At 34.5% G+C, this 22,280-nt stretch overlaps 1 protein-coding gene across 2 annotated transcripts in view; it reads right to left on the reverse strand.

The window, feature by feature from the left end:
* ATRNL1 (attractin like 1) overlaps nucleotides 1-22,280 on the reverse strand; it is a 1,132,449-nt gene that overhangs the window by 814,757 nt on the left and 295,412 nt on the right. For both annotated transcript variants that reach the window (XM_043982337.1, XM_043982338.1), the window contains exon 20: nucleotides 4,505-4,598. In XM_043982337.1, the coding sequence (XP_043838272.1) occupies nucleotides 4,505-4,598 (94 nt within the window). The remainder of the gene's footprint in view (nucleotides 1-4,504; nucleotides 4,599-22,280) is intronic.

Raw genomic sequence — 22,280 nt, forward strand, 5'->3', positions numbered from 1 at the left:
TCACTTTGAAATCATTTGCCAGGTAGAGTCTCTCTGATTCCCTAATATCACTATCCCTAAGAGAGTATAAATGGCACATTCAGTATAATTTTAAAATGAAGGGGGAAATAGTAGTTCTGTAAGAATGATCATATAATCAATAGAGTTCTTGACAGGATTACAAGTTTAACTTTCTTCTCTCTGAACAGAAACGCTCATGGGAAATTTTACTTTAGTTATTACAAATTATAGATATAATGCTGACACTGCTTCCTGAATACATGACACAAAAAAACATTTTAGGGCAAGTTTTGAATATTTAAATTAAGAATCCACATATCAACTATGTAGAAAAATAAGATATTATATACATAGAAAATAAAAATTAAGTGACTTGCCCAAGGTTACCTGTCTAATTAGTAACAGAACCCAGGCATCTTAATTTCCATTCAAGTACTCTTTCCTTTTTTTCTTTTCCTTTTTTTTGTGGGGCAATGGGGGTTAAGTGACTTGACCAGGGTCACACAGCTAGTAAGTGTCAAGTGTCTGAGACCAGATTTAAACTCAGGTACTTCTGAATCCAGGGCCAGTGCTTTATCCACTGTGCCACCTAGCTGCCCCTCAAGTACTCTTTCTACCAAACTACATACACACACACCACCTCTTACAATTGTTCCTAGAGCACAATTGTGAGGTCAAATACAATCACAACAGACTATAGTTATGCAATCAAAAGATGGACTCTAAGCTTAAAAAATTGAGAGTTGATGACTTTTGTTCTCCATTAATTCATAACAAATCAAGCCAGAGCATTTGTTAGCTAAACATGGTACTTTGTAGATACCACAATTAGTACAAGTACCTCAAAAATATGAAGACGAAAGTAATGTTACCCCATAAAAGTATCATATAAAAGGAATCTGCCTTGAAACCCTTTCTGAATGTTAAACGTTATCTTCTGGAGGGGAAAATTAACAATAAAAAAAAAAAAATCAATCTTTTGTGCCCTCTAGTGGTCTAAAATGATAAGTGAAATAGCAGAGAAAGTCTTAATCTCAAAAATTTGATAGTTTTCTTGTGGATAAATTATAGACAAAGGGGCAAACAGCATCCTATAATTGAACAGGGCATGCAAATTCATACAGTTGTTTGTGACTGAAGAGAATGACAGCCTCTTAAGCATATTTTTTCTTCTTCCAAAGGTCCTTTTATTTCACTGAAACATCTATGCCTACTTTGTATAATAAGCACAGACACATCCTGAAGGGAGCATTTACTTAATTTTTCAAAATAAAACAAATAATGTGAGTGTATCAGTTCCAAAATTTAGGTAGGCACACTATTAGATAAACTGCTTTTTCTGACTTTCGTTTAAAGTTAAAACCAAATGACAACATTTAAAATACTCTATGTTTCATACTTTAGTTTTAAAGCTCTAGAAGGCACCTTAGAGTCTCTAATCCACCCTCTTCAGATGATATATAACACCTTTCACAAAGAAAGGAACTGAGTCCAAATGAGGTTAAGTAACCTCTATTCTGTCTGGACCTGGCATTTCATTAATGCCGGCAAATGATAAGGAGATGCCCTTTCCACTGCAGAAGAATGAAATGACTGTTCAGCAGCTTCATGTCTTAGATAGTTACCTAGAGTACTGTGGTAGGATGACTAGCAGTGCAAGTTCATCCTCCCTGTCCTGTCCACCCAACCCCCAGGGATCCTGTGGACTTGGTTGATGCAGGGGATTCATCCTTCATGATGTGACTATCTGGTGCTCTCTGGAAATATTGATTTACTTTTTGGTCTTCTATGGGAATAACCAGAAGCCAGGTTAAGAAACTCAAAATTAAAAGGAACTTCAAATTAACAAAGAACTAGTTAGAAAGTTTAGGATGGGGGCAGCTAGGTGGCACAGTGGATAGAGCACTAGCCCTGGAGTCAGGAGTACCTGAGTTCAAATCTGGCCTCAGACACTTAATACTTACTAGCTGTGTGACCTTAGGCAAGTCACTTAACCCCAATTGCCCCACTTAAAAAAAAAAGTTTAGGATGACTGAAAGATGTTTATATAAGTCTTATAGGAAGGAACAGATATTTTACATTTGAAATAATACCAATAATGTCATAGAAGAGAATTAGAAAGGAAAAAAAATAATATTTTTCTCATACTAATATAGTATTTTAAAGATTTCAAAGTATTTTACATACATAACATAATTTCCAGTCCATTCGAACAAGCTTTTATTAGGTATCTGTTATGCATGTGGAAGACATTGTGGTAATCATTGGGGATATGAAAGAAAAAAAAAAACATCTCTGTCTTCAAGGATCTTTTAGGTAATAATATATAATTTATATATATATAATATATAATAATTATTATAGGTAATAATAGATAATTTCTGGAGGTAGGAGAGAGTGCTAACAAGGATTGAGAAAGGGAAAGACTTCAATTAGACTTCATTAATTTACTGACTGAATAAATGAATAAAAAGTATTTATTAAGTGATCATTATGTGCCAAGCATTGGCTTAAGCATTGAGGACACAAATGCAAAAGCAAACACAATTCCTTCATTGAAAGGACTTATTCTCTAATTAGGGAAACAATTCACATAGGTAGCCATGGATTTTGGCACTTTAGAGAAAGTTACTGGAGCAGAAAGTGGGACCCCAGCACAGAAGACTGATCCATCTCATTTGTTGTCATTTTCCCCAAAGCAAAAAACATTTCATTAAATAGCACAGCAAAATGAATAGCAAAGAAGATTCCTATCCATCTCCACCCCTGCCAAATAACACAAAGGCAAATCACTTGTGAATAAGGGCATCAGCAGAGAGAGGCATATATAAGGAATATGCATGGCCAAAAAACTCATCGTGGCCAGGAAAAAACAGTAGCCAAGTTAACTCATGGTATGCATACCACCATGTGCACAACTACCACAGGTACAACCAAAGCAATGACACAGAGATCACAGATGGAATTCCAAGACTGAAGAAAAGGTCATTTGTTAGTCTGGATTGAAAATAAAGTGTGTGAAGACTCATGAAGTAAAATGCTCTCCACATCCAGAAAAAAGAAAAGTCAAATCGAGATGCCGCTTGAACCAAACTGTTTGTATTTTTGTTTGTTGTTTTTTTTTTTTTGAGGTTTTCCCTTTTGTTCTGATTCTTTTTTTCACAACATGGCTAATGCAGAAATATGTTTAATGTGATTGTACATATATAACCTATATCAGATTGCTTGCTATCTTGGGGAGGAGGAGGGAAGGTAGTGAGGGAAAAAATTTGGAACTAGAAATCTTATAAAAACAAATGCTGAGGGGGCAGCTAGATGGCCCAGTGGATAGAGCACCGGTCCTGGAGTCAGGAGTACCTGAGTTCAAATCCGGCCTCAGATACTTAACACTTACTAGCTGTGTGACCCTGGGCAAGTCACTTAACCCCAATTGCCTCACTAAAATAAAAAAAAAAATTTTTAAAAATGCTGAAAACTATCTCTACATGTAACTAGAAAATAATAAAATACTTTTATAATGACAAAAAATAAAAAAGAAATTTCCTTTCCCTCATCCAGTATGGAATAGTGGAAAGTTATGGTTTTATAATCTAATTAATATTTTTCATTACATTGTACCAATTGACAATTGGTTTCCTATATATTAATATCACAATAAAACCAAATTGAGTATTTTTTAAAAGAAAAAGAAAATAAAGTTTGTGAGGGGAAATAATATGCAATGAAGTTGGAAAGTTACTTTGAAATCACACTGTTCTGGACTTTAAACACCAAGCTAAAGACTACATTTTTCCCTAGATGCAATAAGGACCCACTGAAAACTCTAGAGAATGGGAATAACATGGTAAAATCACTGGTGGCACCATATTTATTGTACAGGGCACTGGGCCTAGTCAAAAATACCTAAGTTCAAGACACTGACTGTGTGACCCTGGGAAAGTCATTTCAACTGTGTCTGCTTCAGTTTCCTCAAATAAAAATCATAATAGCACCAAACTCCCAGGGTTCTTGTAAGTATGAAATTAGATATTTATGATGCATTTAACATGACCTGGAACTTGTTCTTTATTTCCCATCCCTAAAGTTTATGCATTAGGAAGAGTATTTTTGGCAGCTGTGTGGAAGTTTGGAGACAGTAGAGGATTTAAGATAAGTTTCAAGTAGGAAACTGTGCAATAGTCTAGATGAGAACTGATAATTAGGGTGGTGGTCAAGTGAGTGGAGAGAAGAGGATGGATGTGAATGAAGTACATATCACAAGACTTGACAACTTAGAGGATACTAGTGATGACTGTCAAGGAAGAGCTAAAGAAAACTCCAATGTTGCAGATGTAGGCAACCAGAAAGTTGATGCTGCATGAGGCTGCCTTCAACAAAATTGTAGAGCAAATGTGGGTAAGAGAATATATTTTTGCTAAAGAACAACTTGAAAAGCCAAAGTAATTTTCTAGTTAAAAAATAAGTGAATCAACAAAATTCATCAACATCTGTCTTTTATACTTACAACTGGCACTGATCTCCTTTTATTCCTTTAGTTGTGCAGAAGCATTTTCCTGTGTGCATATGACAAATATTTGCATGACCACTACATGTACAAGCTAGAGAGAAAGAGAATTAGAAAGAGATTTGTCATAAATATTTACATTGCAAAATTACAGTTATGGTAATAATTCTTTAGTTATGTATGAATCTACATAATCTATATAGTATGGTTAAAATTAACTAGTATTCAAAAATTACATGTCAATTCATAGATGTTATTAAATAGCCTTGTCTGATAGAATAAATATTTTGGAATTGTTACAGTCAGAAAATATTTTTATAATAATAAGCATTTTTATTTAAAGTTTTGAGTTCCAAATTCTATCCCACTGTCCCTACCCCCCTTCCCCTCTCCCTAAGGTGGCAAGCAATCAGACATAGGTTACACATGTGCAATTATGTAAAACATTACCATATTAATCATTTTGTATAAAAACATATAAAAGAATGAAAATAAAAATAGCATGCTTCAGTTTGTATTCAATCAGTCAATTCTTTCTTTGGAGTTGGATAGTATGCTTCATCATTAGTTCTTTGAGATTGTCTTGGATCATTGTTTGCTCATAATAGTCAAATCATTCATAGTTCATCATCAAACAATATTGCTGTCACTGTGCACAATGTTCTCCTGGTTCTGCTCACTTCACTATATATCAATTCATATAAAATTTTTTCCAAGCCTTTCTGAAATCATCTTGCTTGTCATTTCTTATAGCACAATAATATTGCATCACAATCACATACCACAGCTTGTTTAGCCATTCCCCAGTTGATGGGCATTCCTTTGATTTGAAATTCTTAGAAACCACAAAAAAAGAGTTGCTATAAATATTTTTGTATGAATAGGTCTTTTTCTCTTTTTTGTGTCTTTGGGATATAAACCTAGCAGTGGTACTGCTGTATCAAAATGTATGCACAGTTTGATAGCCTTTTGGGAATAATTCCAAATTGCTTTCCAGAATGGTTGGATTTGTTCACAACTCCACCAACAGTGGACCCTAGTAAATATTTAAGGAATTCTACTAGTAGTATATATGTACAATAAACACCAATTTTCCTCTCTAAGCCATACACTGTTTTCCCAATGTTCCCAAATTTCCAAATGAAATTCATCATGCAAGAGATATAAGGGGCAGCTAGGTAGCACAGTGGATAAAGCACTGGCCCTAGATTCAGGAGGACCTGAGTTCAAATCCAATCTCAGATACTTGACACTTACTAGCTGTGTGACCCTGTACAAGTCACTTAACCCTTATTGCCTTGCCCCCTCCCAAAAAAAAAAGAAAAAAGAGATATAAATATAGATGTGTGTCTATTTCTTATCACAGTTTCCTCTTACATAACCACACCTTAGGAGGCCAGCATACAGCCACACACGAATCAATCAATCAAGTATTTTACTAAATTCATTTTCAATTATTTTATTAAATGTATTTAAAATTATTTTTAAATTATTAAGTGTGAGGGGCAGGTAGGTGGCACAGTAGATAGAGTACAAGGCCTAAAGTCAGGAAGACTCCTCTCATGAGTTCAAATCTTGCCACAGACACTGATGAGCCATGTGAACCTAGGCAAATCACATAACGCTGTTTGCCTCAGTTCCTCATCTGAAAAATGAGCTGGAGAAGGAAAGGGCAAACCACTCCAATATCTTTGCCAAGAAAACCACAAATGGGGTCACAAAGAGTGGGACACAACTGAAAAATGACTTGATAATAACAACAACAACAGCAATTTGCCAGGCAGTAATGGTTCTGGCTCTCTCCAGTAGAATGTGAGCTCCTTTAAAGAGTATACTATGTTTTTCCTTTTCTTTGTATCCTCATTACTTAGAACAGTGTCTGACATATAGTGAATGCTTAATAAGTGTTTGTTGACTAGCAGGAAAGATGAATCAATTTTAAGCAATCTTTCAAAATCTCAACAAATTCTCCAATTGTCAGGTTTCATTTTATAGACACTACTGACAAAAAGGACAAGTAAAATTAGCATACAACGAGTATCATTTAAAAAGATATAATATTAAGCATAAAATAGTAATGATGATGACAAATAAGGTTGGTGAAGTACTTAAACATAGTTGACAAAATTATATTCTTAGAACATTGGTTTCACAATGTCATTCAATATCTAAAAAAGATTAAATGACGCCCTATCACCTCTAGCATAAAGTACAAACTCCTCATTTTGAGACTTAAAGTATTTCATCATCTAGCTTGAGCTCTGTGCAAGGAACAAAGATAAGTCTACTTATGATTGGACATTAGAGTTCAGAATGAAGAATAATGTGTGATAAAGCTGGAAAGGTAGAAGGAGGCTAGGTTGAGTTTGAAATGACATATGGCACTTTAAATGGCCGAGGTTGATCTAGAAATCATTCAGGCAAGCGACAATGAGGGCCTGAAGTGGGGTAATGGTTCTGGAAGTGGAGAAAAGGGAAGATTTTGAGGGATGTTGTGGATAGAGAACCAATGAAATTTGGCAACTAAATGAATGTGTGGGATGAGTGAGAATGAGCATTCATGAATAACACCAAAGTTGTGGATGTGGGTAAATAGAAAAATGTTCTCAACAATGACAGGGAAACTCAGAAATGAGATGGGTTTGTTGTACTTAAGCTTAAAAGAGATACTAGAGGTAGATTTCTAGATTTGAGAATTATCATCCTCAATCAAATGTGCTTCATGAAATTACAAAGGAAAAAGGTTAATTCCCTATCTATGATTGGGTACCACAAGAGTGCAATATTTCTCTCCATCAACACATTCAAGAGAGCTATTTGTAGCTCTAAAGAGGAAATTAAACCCAATATTATAGTTTGAATTTTTATCAAATAATGAATAACATTTGATAAAAATATACTTAAACCCTAGCCTATGCTGAAGTGTTTTCCCAAAGTTTTGAAGCTGCACTACCAAAATTAAATAATACATGTAAAAACACAATTTAAAATTAATAGATCCTTACTAATATATGGCATTATTGCTATCTAAGTTTCACAAAACCATTTGTTCTGATTAATGAGCTTGCATAAACATATTCTCTAGCCAATATTTTAAGAATATCAGGAAAAATAATGCTATTTCTATAGTTTCACTAGTGTCCTTCAAAAGAATTCAAAATAATTTTATTTAATTTCTTTAATTTAGCTTAAAAGTAGCACCCCAGGGGATATAAGACAATGAAGTACAGTAGAGAAAAGGAAGAAATAAGGAGTGAACATTTTAGGTGGTAGTGGAAGTAGAGGGGAGAACAACATGGTAGCTGTCCTCGAATATTTTAGATGTTCTCATATAGAAAAGTGATTGGATTTATTTAGCATAGCTATAAAAAAAGATCTTTCATCACTGGGTAGAAGATACAGGGTGAAAGATTTCAGTTCAATATCAAGAAAAAAAGTCTATCAGTCAACAATCAAGTTTATCAATCAACATGAAAATTTATTAAAATTTATTAAAAGCCTACTACATACTGACCACTGGTCTAGACAAAAGGGATTCAGATTTAAAAGAAAAATAAAATAATCCTTCCTCCCAAAGATTTAAAGAAAAATAGGTTGGGGCCTATTTGTGATGGGCTCCAAAAGTCAAACCAAGGAGGCAATACAAAACCGCTGGAGTTTATTGAGTGTGATTGATTTGAACAGATATGCATTTAAGGAAAATTAGTTGATGAGATTTCTGGAGCATAGATTGGAATGAATTCAATTTCAGGAAAGAGACAAGTCCTGGATATTTCAATCTGTGGATCCTTTACATTCAGATAGTAATTAAACCAATGGAGTTGATGGCTTACCAAATAAGAGGGGAAAGAGAGAAGAAATGATGGCCCAAGAATGATCATTGAGGAATATCCACAGTCAGGAGTATGGTATGTATGATAACTCACCAAAAAAATGAGGAATAACCAGACAGATTGGAACAGAACCAGAGAATAATGTCATGAAAAACCTAAAGAGGGAGTATTCAGGAAGAGAGAATACTCAGTAGGATCAAAAAGATTAGAAAGCTCAAGAAGTTCCTTGATCAAGAATTGAAAAAGAGAGAGAGATGGTGAGTCAGGTCAAAGAAAAATTATCTGAGTAGATTGATAGCCACCATGATATGTAAAGGAAGAAAATTTTAAAAGTAAGTAAAAAATTCAAAGGATGATAGGTTGCTGAGTGATGGGGCAATGGGAGAGCTTATAAAAGTGACAGTAAGGAACAGGAAGCATCCCAACTCACCTTCAAGAACATTGTGGCAAAGGGTAAAAGAGGAGGTAAAGCCAGTGCAGATAGGATGGTCAGGGTCATAATAAGGGAAAACCATATTGCAATGAGAGCAAACAGATAGAACAAGTATGAGAGGAAGTTGTCCAAAATGAAGGAAAGTTTACTCATTATGTGTCAGGAATTCCACAGGGCATAAGGAAAGGGAAGGGTAGAGTTAAAGTGGTATATTTAATTAGTTTTTTTCTCTTATATTTTGATGGAAAAAACCTATATAGTATCACATTATATCTTCTTTTCTCATACTTCCAAAAAAAGTTGTGTACACTCATCTCCTCCACTTACTCTTCTCTAACTCATTCCTCAACCCCTTGCAATCTAGTTTCCAATTTCAAGTAGAACTGCTCTCTCCAAAGTTAAACATGTCCCATTCAGGAAGTCTAAATATGCAGTTATTGAGGACTATCTCTAAAAAAGGCAAAACATATTAATCAAGGAGAAAGTGGATATCACAAATAATTGTAAAGCCAACACAAGCTGCCTCTAGCTGCCTCAGAATTCCTTCTCAAAGGACTTCTGAATGAGCTGCTGGGTGATACAATGGATAGAGAACTGGGCCTGAAGTCAGGAAGATTCATCCTCCTGAGTTCAAATTTGGTTTCAGACAAATACTAGCTGTGAGACCCTGGGCAAGTCACTTAACCTTGTTTGTTTCAGTTTCCTCATCTGTAAAATTTGCCAAGAAAATCCCAAATGGGGTCACAATGAGTCAAAACACAAGTGAAAATAGCAAGTTCTTTTGAATAGAGCAACTCATGTCTCACCAAAAGTAGATCTATAGAGTAGGCAGGGTGCAGTCATTCTAAGTGCCACTTCTAGTTACTTTAACCATGGCTTAAAAAAAATCTACTCTTATCTCCTGCTATAACCTGTAACACCCAATGCCTCCTTGACATCTCCACCTGGATAACCCAGAGGTATCTAAAACTCAACACAGCCCAAACTGAACTCATTCTTTTGCTATAGAATATCATTCCACCACACTATTCAATACCTGCATTATGCCCCCAAAGCCTAGAATCCCCTCACTCCTCATGGAATTGCAGTTTTCTTTTAAGTTCAGCTCAGGTGCTCCCTCCTGCTGGACATTTTTCATGATTTCCTCAGTTGGTAACGTTTCCACTTACACAGCCAATTATATTTACCTTATATATGCTTTATATTGACTTGTCTGTGTCAAGGTTGGATCATCTAACAAGAATGTAAATTTTGTGAAAAGACTGTATCCTTGCTGTCTTTGTATGCTCAGTATGATGTATATAAGAGGCGTTGAATTAATTAATTAATAAGGTATTTATTAAGAATTTATAGGGGCAGCTAGGTGGTACAGTGGATAGAGCACTGGCCCTGGATTCGGGAGGACCTGAGTTCAAATCCGACCTCAGACACTAAACACTTACTAGCTGTGTGACCCTGGGAAAGTCACCTAAACCCAATTGCCCAGCAAAAAAAAAGAATTTATTACGTGCAAAGCACTGGGGATACAAAGAGAAAAGTAAGACAATCCTTCCTCCCTCAAGGTGTCCATATTGGACTGAAAACATACATGGAAGCTTTGAACTGCAAGTCAGATAGAAAGGTCCCATGATCCTTGGGGAGTAATGGCAAAGCAGATGGTAATGTTTCTCTTCTGATACAATTTCCACTTGTAAAATTATGTTTCTGATGTTGAACCATGTTATAGTGCCATTCTTTGGTGGCAAAAACTTTATATTCTGGGCCTTTAGTACCTATGGCTTTAGCACCTGTTGAAGTAGTTACCAAACTGCATCTCCACAGGGGCTGCTTCCCGGATTGATGGCTGAGTGTAACAGACTGAGGCATTGCTATTCCAAAGGCTCTTGGGTTCTTGTCTCCATCTGGGTCTAAGTGGAGATGGTGATCAGAGTAGCACTAGCAGTTTGATTTGACTGCACATGCTTCCTCCCATCTGCTCCTCAGGGTATCCACATACTCTAACTAGACTGGTATGGGTTTTCCTGAACTGATTGCTTACTAGACTTTTGTTTTTGTATCCTCAGTGCTTAACATAATGCCTGGCACAAAGAAGATGCTCAGTAAATGCTTGATTAAATGTTGAATGAAACAGTAAGCAAAATTGATTAAAACAATGTCAGGATCAGAAATCATAAGCAGTATTATGCTCCCAAAATTCCTGACCTCTTTATTGAGAGTAGAGTAAGGTTTAATTCTGATTTCTTTTTTTCCCACAACACTGTACAGGCTCTCAAACCTCAAGATACATTTAGGAATGTGGCAAGGAAAGTATTTTGGCCGAATCAGAAGACCCATAAAGTGGGGAAGAATAAGGGGAGAATGAGACTGAAGAAAAAGTGTGTTGGGACCAGGTTGCAGAGGTCCTTGAATTCCAGCTGAATCAATTTGCAATTTAGATTGTAGTCATTTGAAACAATTGGGGACATGATGAAAATGATTTTGATAAGGGATATCTGAAATCAGGTACAGTACTGATCAGAGGAGGTTGGGAATAGAATCAAGGAAGCCAATTCTATTATGTTATAATGTTATAATGGGACTCATATTATATGATAAGTCAGATGGTTGAAGGCCTGGATTGAAATTGTGGCATTGGAGCAGGAAAGGACAATATAACAGGCCTTTAGAGTGGGAAGGTAGAATCTGATCTCTGTACTCTTTCCTCATGCCCTCGGGGTACCATTTATTTAAGCCTTCAGTCTGAAGATTTTTCTTTTAGAAAATGAATTGTATTTTTTTTCTTTTTTGGTGAGGCAATTGGGGTTAAGTGACTTGCCCAGGGTCACAGAGCTAGTAAGTGTCAATCGTCTGAGGACAGATTTGAACTCAGGTACTCCTAACTCCAGGGCCAGTGCTCTACCTACTGTGCCACCTAGCTGCCCCTAAAATGAATTATATTTTAATAGATTTTTTATTTTTGTTTTTTATCCTTCCCAGATTTCCTCCTGTATCATTCTCTTTTTCCTCCTCCCAGAAAATCATCCCTTAAAACAAACACTTTTTTTTAAAAAAAGAGGCAGAAAAATAATCAGAAAAATCAACCAATTAAAAAAAAAAAAAAGCCTGACATATGTCCAGCGAGTCCCACATCTGCTAAAGTATGGAGTGAGATGTCTTATATCTCTTCATTGGGGCCAAACTAATTCATTGTAATTTTGCAACATTTTTTATTATTATTCTGTGGTGGTGGCCCGTTCCATTTACAGTGTTGTAGTCATCATTCATATTGTTTTCTGGCTCTGCTTGCTTCACTTTGCATTAAGTATAGAAATCTATTACATTCATATACCATTAATGTACTAAAAATATATCTCGTTTTGCACTCTAAAGCCTTAATGGATAAAATGCTTTATCATTGGTCCTCTGGAATCATGAATGATTATTGTATTGATGATAGTTCTTATTACCTTCAAAGTTCTTTATTTCAACAATACTGTTCTTGTCAAACTATTTCCGTTTTGTTCATGTCATTTTACTTTAGTTTATAAAAGACCTCAAAATTATTCGCTTTTATTATATTGATGTTACAATATAAATTGTTCAGAGAGAGAGATTATTTTGTAGCTAATGTTCTTGTTATATCTTTTCAATTAATATACTTTTATAAAAGATAATTTGTGTCAAGTAACTGATTGATATTGTGGAATACACATACTGGGTCACATGAGGACAAAATTAGAAAACCCTAAATTGAACTCTCAGGAGAGAAATAGGTCCTCCTGAATCCAGGACTGGTGCTTTATCCACTGCACAGCCTAGCTGCCCCTATTTTTTTAATAAAATTATCTAATTCTTTACAACAACCTTGCAGGCAGATGTTAATATTATCCTTATTTTTACAACTGAGGAAATTGAGGCAAGCAGAAGTTAGGTGACTTTTCCAGGGTCACACAGGTAGTATTTGAGGCCACATATGAATGTGGATCTTCCTAACTTCAGGCTCAGTGCTCTATCCATTGTGCCACCAACATCTCACAATGGGAGTATAAATTGGGGAAAGAAGGCCAGAGTGGGTGCTATATACAATGCAAATCTAGAGGTTTTCACATAAGATTATTTCTATTTGTTGAAGCATCTCTAACTAAATGGAAGCAATTACAAAGATAACATTGCTGAGCCTCTGTTCTGGAAAAACTACCTGCTAAATCATAGACAATATTCATTTGTCGAGAAGATCAGCACTATTGATTACCAATGAATGCTGCCTTAAAGCATAAATCTGTAATTGAAAAACAATAAATTGCTATTTTAAAAGCTAAAATTACCAATGCTATTTTTAATGTAAAAAGTCACATTTAATCCTGTTCTTAAAGTTTAATTCGATTCTCATACTCCTGGGATATATTTACAGCAAGTAACCCTCATCAAATTATCTCAACACTGACAATTTTATTTAGTTGTTGTAGTAGTAGTAATTAATAACAACAATAACGATTAATAATAATATTTATATAACACTTTAAGTTCAGCAAAGCACTTTACATATATGAAATCATTTTATCCTATGGAGCTGGTGTTATTAATCCTTTTTATAGATGTAGAAATTGAGGTTAAGAGAGTTTAAGTGACTTGTTCAAGGTCAAAGAGCTAGTGTTTGAAGCAGGATTTGAACTCAGATCTTCCTGATACCAAGTTCAGCTCTCCATACATTGTAGTGCCTAGCTACCTATCTGACACGTTACTATTTATAAGTTTTATGTTACCTGATGACAATTTACTTTAAGAAAATGTCAAAGACAATTTTCACTACTAATAAGTTTTTTTTAAACATTTACTAATTTTCCTCATTACATTTCACTGAACTTTAGTTGCTAATCTCTAATACCAAAATATTAAAACCATTATTTTTAAAGCAACCTAATTCAAACAATGTTTTTATATATTAATTCTTTTTTTGTGGGGCAATGAGGGTTAAATGACTTGCCCAGGGTCACACAGCTAGTAAGTGTAAAGTGTCTGAGGCCAGATTTGAACTCAGGTCTTCCTGAATCCAGGGCCGGTGCTTTATCCACTGTGGCACCTAGCTGCCCCTTATGTTTTAATTCTTGAAAATTAGCTGTTTACAAACTACATTTATCATACTCAAGGTTCAGTGATAAAATCTGATTTTTATTCACATGATGATACATCAAATCAAGTAAATAAAAACATGTTAAGAGTTTCTTCAATCTCTAAGGAAATTCTATTATTGATGCTGAAAAACCTGGTTTCTTTCTAGTTTTGTATTTTGCACCTTTTACATTTGAAAATTATATTCAAAATGTGTTCCCTGTGTTCTTCAGAATCCTTTATCATTAGGACAAAAGCATTAGGTCAAAATAAGCTACTGAATGGTGACATCATAAATAAAAGTTCAACAGTTAATTTTTTTTCCAACAGGTAATTTTTGAAAGCATGGTGAAAGTTGGATATGCTTTAACTCTAATAAGGACAAGGTTGAAGATTCAAATGAAATCACTTCTAAAGAAAAAAATATATTTTATAGCCTGTATAAAGGTTTAGCAAAGGCTAAGAATCTCACAAATGAATGAGACTCAGCATTAAGGGTCCCACTTGAGAGAATATATGTACTATTCAAGCACATGACTATGGCTAAAAGAACATTTTTTATAGATGATGGATTAATTACTTCATCTTAATATGTTAAGGACAACACATTTGTGTGCCTTGAAATTGTTTTAAAAAGTAACATTTTTATTTTAACAATATAATTAATAGTCTTCTTCCAGTTATCTAAGTTGAAAAGCTTAACTACTTTACTAATTATAATGTGGTTCTCTATTTCATGTATACATGTTTTACCTTCTCAATTAGACTACAAATGTTTTATTAGCAGTTGTAGTATCTTATACTTTTTGTATAACTCAGAATATTCCTCATGGATTAAGCCCTGAATAAAAATTTATTTTTATGTATTTATTTATCTTTAATTCTATTGTAAGCAACATATGGGCATAAAGTATTTCTGATGATTTTGTCTCATAACATTAGCTCCTCAACAAATTTTGCTGGACATCTTGTCAATTACTCATTTACTTGTGCACAACTGATGAATAAAATTATACTTTAAATTTATCAAATAATGCATTATAATTTTTTCCAACAATTCCATGTGGATGATGTAATCCATGTGGTAAATTTTACTTGACATTCCAAACATTTAATCTAATATCACAAGAATGATAACAGTAATGGGCATTTATATAGATAGCACTTTAAGATTTTCAATTTTTACATGCATCAATTCTCCTGTTAATTAATATCTCCTGTCAGTATGACTATAAGGTAAAATCTATAGGAATTGTCATTTTACACATGAAAAAATTGAAGATGAGATAAGTGACCTGTCAGAGAATGGAATTGATCCCATATCTCTCATGATCACAGAATCACAGATCTGGAGTTGGAAGGTACATTGGAGGTCAATGAGTCCAAGGCCATTATTTTAAAGGTAAGAAAAAAGAGGCCCAGAGAGGTTAAGTGACTTGCCCAAGGTTACACATGGAATGTCTGAGGTTATAATTGAAGCCTCCTGATTTCAAGTCTAGTTATCTATCTAACAAACCAAGTTGCATTGCAGTTTTTGTAATGGTGATGACTCAGCTTACTAGTGTGGACATGAATGGTTCTATAAAAGGTACAGACAAAGATACAAAGAAAAATTAAACATTGCCTGAATTCCAATTTATCAAGTAGTAGAAAAGATACATCATTAACACAAAAACCTCTTTCAAGGATTATAACAATAATTGAAATTTACCTATTTCTTTATGATTTGTAAAGGATTGTATGTTAGCCCATTTGATACTCACAACACTCTTCTGAAATAGATAATTAAATTATTTTCATACTCATTTTATATTTGAGAAAACTCAGAATCAGTAACTAGCCAAAGTCACACAGTGACAAAAGTAAGAATTTAAAATCAGACCCTCTGATTCTTTCTATATAGTACAATTTTGAGTAATACATAGAATAAAATTTCAAATTACTGTAACATAGGTACAAAAGAAAAAGGAAATTCAGAGAAGTAAAATATTATTTCTGACTGAAGTGATAAAGAAAGACTTCAGGGAGAAGGTAGAATTTAGCCTGACACCACAAATTGGCAAACATTGGGATGGTCAGAGGCAGGAAGGAAAAGACATGGCTGGAGATAGAAACAGGTGATAAGTAACTGGGGAAAGGAAAACTAATTCAATTTGAATAAAGCTCATAAAGCGGAGCAGAAAGGTATATTGGGTTGAAACCAAAAGGAAAACAATTAGTTTATATTTGGTAAGAAGTTGAAGCTATTGAAAATTGTGGGGAGTTGAAATTTGTTAAATGAACTTATCTATGACACTTCAATGTGATTTATCTATAAATATCATCTAGGATTTATTAGAGGAAAAATGATTGGAGAATGGAGTCTCAATTAAAATGTCATTGCAAGAGTTTAGTCAAAGAGCACCTATATTAAGATGTTAAAATGGGAATCTTTTTAAAAAGGACAAGTATAAAAGTATTTGCAGATATTGACATCAAAATTACCAACTGATTGAATGGTTATGAAAAGAGATCTTTTTCTTCCAATCAATGTAGCATTTGTGACAGCCCTGTCTCCCAGTTGTGGGAGGGTAATGCCTCAGAAGAGCTACTCCATGCTGAAAGTACTTTGTGGAAGTACATCCATTCAAAATCGTAGTGCAGGAGCTTCCACTAATGTGTTTACTTTTTCTCTAGTAAGCAAAAGGATACAATTACTCCGAAGCAAAGGCACTTAGTGAAATACCACAGCGAGATTTTCAATAAACCATCTTCCCTTAAATTTAGGGCAGTCTCAGCTTCCCATATATATAAATATTATCGGTGGGAGAGTGTTCATATATAGGGATCATCCTTGAGTGGCCCACATACAGAGCATATATGTGGATGGGCAGCTCATACTTCTAATAACTACAGAATCCCTGAGGCTTACTGGTGATTTCATTGTATTGTTCTCACTGGTCAACAATGGTTGTATTGTATCACTGAACAAGCTGCTCCACTGGGTCTGCTTTCCTAGATATGTTACTCTATTTAGCTGACCATGCTACTCCACTGCTTGGTGGTCATGCTATTCCACTGGATCTACCCTTCTGGTATCTCTCCTGGGTACACTGCCCTATTTGGCTTTGCTAAACCCTGTTGGTCTCAGCAAGCAGGTTGCTTTGCTGTCATTAGCATCTCTTCTAGGATTATTTCTTTAGGACTAGAAAAGCCTTGTCAGCTTTAGTCAGCTAGGATGCATAGTCAAGCTAAAGATTCTTCTGTTAAGGGAAGGCTGCCAATATTTTTTGGTGAGGCAATTGGGGTTAAGTGACTTGCCCAGGGTCACACAGCTAGTAAGTGTCAAATGTCTGAGGTCATATTTGAACTCAGGTCCTCCTGAATCCAGGGCCAGTGCTTTATCCACTGTGCCACCTAGCTGCCTTTGGATGACAATTTTTTAAATTAAAACCATTATCTAATGACAAGACCCAGGCAAAATAGGGCAGTTAAGTGATACACCTTTTCCAAAAGAAATGTAAGCATCGATTTGATTACTAACAGAAAGAGATGGAAGGGTCAGGGGTCTAAGTATTGTATGCACAGCAACAGGACAGGCCGAAGGTAGCTTGGGTAAATAGCTATATAGTTTATTAAGTATGGTCTTGTTTGGGGCCAGCTAGATATAATAAATTAGGTGAGTTTGCAATTAGAAGAGTACTTGCTAATCATGACAACTGAACCCCACAGTGAATTTTCCAAAACTGATTGGATTCACTTCCATAGGAACTAGGGGAATGGTTTCTGGAGGTCTGACCTAGAAGATCCTATTCCAGATGAAGAAAAATAGGGCAAAAGGAGTATAGATGTCAAGGTGGCAGGCACATGGCAAAGTGCACAAAAGAAAAAAAAATAGTTTTTTTTTTCTTTTTTGGCCCTTGTCTAAACAAATAACAATGTCTTATCTTCCCTTATAGACAACCATCTAATTTAGGATTCTGACATTCCTGTGTGCTCCCCAGATTCACTTTGGCTTAGGTATACATGGAAGTTAGAGCAAAAAGGAGGCTAAGAAGGTAAAATGCCCTAATTCTTGCCTTTATTATGCATATCTGTGAAAATGTCAGTCTCTTTACAGCAATTTCCATCTATATATCATAAATCTGGTACTGAGATTACTATGTCAAAGAGTACAAACAATACTATAATTTTTCCTGTATAATTCCATATTACTTTCCAAAATGACCATGTAAATTCATCCTTTCAACAAGAATAAAAAAGTATTCCTCTTTTCCTATGTTCACTTTAAATTGAACATCACTAGTAAAAACACTTATTCATGGAAAAGGTTACAATATAAGTGTTCTCTCTCCCTTCAGTGCCATTCATTTAGGCTTAGTATATGAAAGCTAAGCTCTACCCACAGGAAAATCCCAAGAAATCAAATCACTTTACACAGTCAGCTCAATTTAAATGACTTGAAGATGTGAAGGGGATATAAGGTTTTTATAATGGGGTAAACAAAGGGAGCTAGAGGTTCCAACCTAGGATGAGCAAATTTCAGCTGCATTTGAATCCTTGAAACATGAGTAGGTCAAAAAAATCTTTAAAATAGGAATTTGTAGAATTCATTTGTAGTTAGAGTCCATATTCATGAATAATCATTAATCACTCCAGTTGTCTTTAACTGCACATCCTCTTTCATACTAGAGACAAAGGGGGTCATATAACCTGCCAAAATCAACTGGAGAATTACACTTAAAAATACTGGGTAGGGGCAGCTAGGTGGCACAGTGGATAAAGCACTGGCCCTGGATTCAGGAGGAACTGAGTTCAAATCCAGCCTCAGACACTTAACAATTACTAGCTGAGTGACCCTAGGCAAGTCATTTAACCCCAACTGCCTCACACACACACAAAATAAAACAACTGGGTAATTACACAAAGATTTTGAATATCAGGATTTTATAAGAAATAGTTAAAACAAGAAATTTTTCCAACCATGTGCCTTTCTTATCCTAGAAACTTTTTATTTCTGTAAAGCTTTGTTTTATGTAATAAAAATTATATTTTTCTTTAATAATTTTTCTATATAGCAACTGGTAAAGAAAATGTCTCCTATCCACAGCTATATAAATTATAAACTTGAATTTTCTATTTCTTCCTTGTGTCATTTTTTATGCTTAGTTTACCCATATTTTAAACTGACTTCTTGGCATATATTGTAACTTCAGTAATACATAAACTCCGCGATGGCAGAGACTATTTATTTTATTTTTATCAAAGACCTTGCATACAGAAGGTACTTGCTAAATGCTTGCTGGAAAAAAAATTAATGAATGAATGAATGTCTAAATTCATTTAGAATTTGTTAGGATATTTACTGCAAAGTACTGGTCTAAATATCCATTCTCCAACAAATTTTGTTTAATGATGAGTTCCTTTTCTAATGATTATTGTTCTTGTATTCACTAAATACTAGAATAATATACACATGTACTTCTACAGCTGGCTTATCTAAATCATTGCATTGGTCTGCTTTTCTATATTTTATCTAGTATGAGACAGTCATAAAATGTACTACCTTTTAATATATTGTGGGGTCTAATAATGCTATTTCAACCCTCTTTACAATTCTTGCTCATTTTTGACATCTTCCTAGTGAAAAGAATGAGCAAGAACAAAATAAGAACATGCTAGTATGCAGAGCACTTCCTAGACACACTCATATATAACCTCCAGTAAATCAACTGCCAATTCAAACACCTAAACCACAGAGCTAACTATGTTATATCCCCTACCCAATGATCTTCAATAGCCCCTGTGGCCTCTAAGATAAAACACAAACTGCTTCCTTAGCTTTTCATTTAAAATTCAACTCAATGTAGACCTTATCTAAATTTCCAGTCATTTCTTACTATATACTTTCATACACTCAATTCCAGGTTGTGCTTTCCTGCCAGCTGTTCATCCATACATACTCTTTCATCATCTATCTTCTTTCTTTAAACGAACAGTCCCCTATGCCTGGAATGCATTCTCTCCTCACCTATTCCTCATAGAATCACTAGCTTCCTCCAAAGCATAGCTCCTACATGAGACTTGCCCTGTTCCCCTTGAATTAATAAATTGAACCAACACCTAATGACACAGCGGATCATAGGGATTCCCAAATCAGAACAGAATCAGAGTAGTGTATTCCCAAATGGTCCAAGAGAGAGATGAGAATCATAACAAAATTTATGACCTGCATAGCAGACATAATTAATAGAATATAAAAACTAGATGACAGATTCATAGGAGAATTCTCTCAACCTTTTAAAGAAGAATTAGTTCTTTACAACTGCCTTGCAAAGTTGTAATAAGGATTAGATAAAATAAACTGCTTAGCATAGTGTCTTAGCATAGAAGTCATTATATATATATATATACTTATATACATTCCTCACCTTAGTACCAATGTGACACAAAGTATTCTCCAAACATGAGAAAGAAAGCACTCTACCAGATTCCATTTATGAAACAAATAAAGTACTATTTGGTGAAAGAGGAACTCTGGATCAATATTATTATTATTGTATGTACCATTTAATTTTTAAATAAAATCCTGTAAAACAGACTATAGCAATTTAGCAAAGAAATCATTCATTTTTACCAAGTAACACTTATACCAAAGATGCAGGAATAGTTTTATATCAGGAAAACAATCAACATCATATTTTTTACAAAAAAACATTCTAAATCATGTGATTATATCAATGGATGCAGAAAATTCTTGCTTAAATATAAGACTCATTTATGTTAAAAAAAGAATCCTACAAAATATAGGCATAAAGGGACCTTTTTAAAATTATAAATAGCATTTAGCTAAAACCAAAATCAATCATCATAAGCAATGAGGATACATTAGAAGTTTCTCAATTAATATGGAAGTGAAGCAAGAATACTCACTTTCCCCACCATTATTAGATATAGTTCTAGAAATGTTGGCAATAGCATCAAAAGAAATAAATTAAAGGCATGTGGGTGATTTAAAAGGAGATAAATACCACCCCTATTTGCTGATACCATAAGTTTTCTCAAAAAAAAAATAGGGGATCAGAAAAAATACCAATTGAGATAATATTTTCACCAAAGATGTAGGCTACAAAATAACCCCCCAAAATTCACTATCTTTAAAATAGTAAGAACTATCCAAGAAAATGGAAAGTCATTCAAAATAACTAGAAAAGAATAAAATGCTATGGATCAATCTACCAAAGCTCACCAAATATTAGCATGGATTTTTTTAATGCTACTTAAAGAAATAAAAAACAATTTACATAGTTGGAGAATATTCAGAAGTTATGGCTAGGCCAAGGTAATATAATAAAAATGGCAATTACTACCAACGTTAATTTATGGTTTTACTACTATACTGATAAAGATATCAAAGGGATAATTTACAGAACTCCATAGAACAAAATCAAAATTCATTTGCAGAAACAAATTATGTAAAAATCAAGATAAATAATTTTAAAAGGTAGAAAAGAAGGGGTAGAACTTCCAGATCTAAAACTATAATATAACCATTTGACATTAGATAAAAAACAGAGAAGCAGGTTATTTGAATAAGCTAGAAACAAAGAAAAATCATAAATAATTGAACTCATTAACCCAGTGTTCAACAAACCAGAAAACATAAATTAGTTAAGAAAATACTCAAGACAGCAGCTTCAGGATCTCTCAAGCCAAAGACAATAAGGGGATTAGGCAACTGGTAAGAAACCTATTATAGGGGATCCATATGATAGCACTGGGCACAGGATCAGATACTGTTTGACAACTCAATTTTCCATACCCAATTCTATGTCACCAGTACAAGGGTGGATAGGTATGCTTTCAGTCAAAAGGGAACAAGCATCCTGAGGAGCAATATTGCTCAGGCAAGTGAGGGATAATTAACCCAATGACTAAATCCCTCTCCAGATTATACCACCTTGAAAGCAGAAAAAAAATTTCCAAACACCCAGAACTAGTTCTGACAACAGTGTGAAAAACACTTAAACTAGAGACAGAGTCCCATTCCCTCACCCCCATTCCTCCAGAGCAGGAAGAGAGACAAACTTTAACAAAAAATACAAAGTCAAAAAACAGACTAGAAAAAAATGAGCAAATAACAACAAAAACTGCATTATGTTTACAGGAAATATTAAGACACAAACTAAGAAGACAATGATGTCAAAAAAGCTACAAGTAAAACCTGAAAAAAGTCATTGGATACAAACCCAATAAGAAATCTGGGAAGAGCTAAAAAATTATTTCCAAAGTCAAATAATAACATCAGAAGAAAAACTGGAAAAAGACATGAGAGTGATACAAGAAAATTATAAAAAAAAACAACAACAAACAATTGATGGGGCAACTAGGTGGCACAGTGGATAGAGCACTGGCCCTGGAGTCAGGACGACCTGAGCTCAAA

This window comes from Dromiciops gliroides, chromosome 2, assembly GCF_019393635.1.
Source record: "Dromiciops gliroides isolate mDroGli1 chromosome 2, mDroGli1.pri, whole genome shotgun sequence".
Lineage (NCBI taxonomy): Eukaryota > Metazoa > Chordata > Mammalia > Microbiotheria > Microbiotheriidae > Dromiciops > Dromiciops gliroides.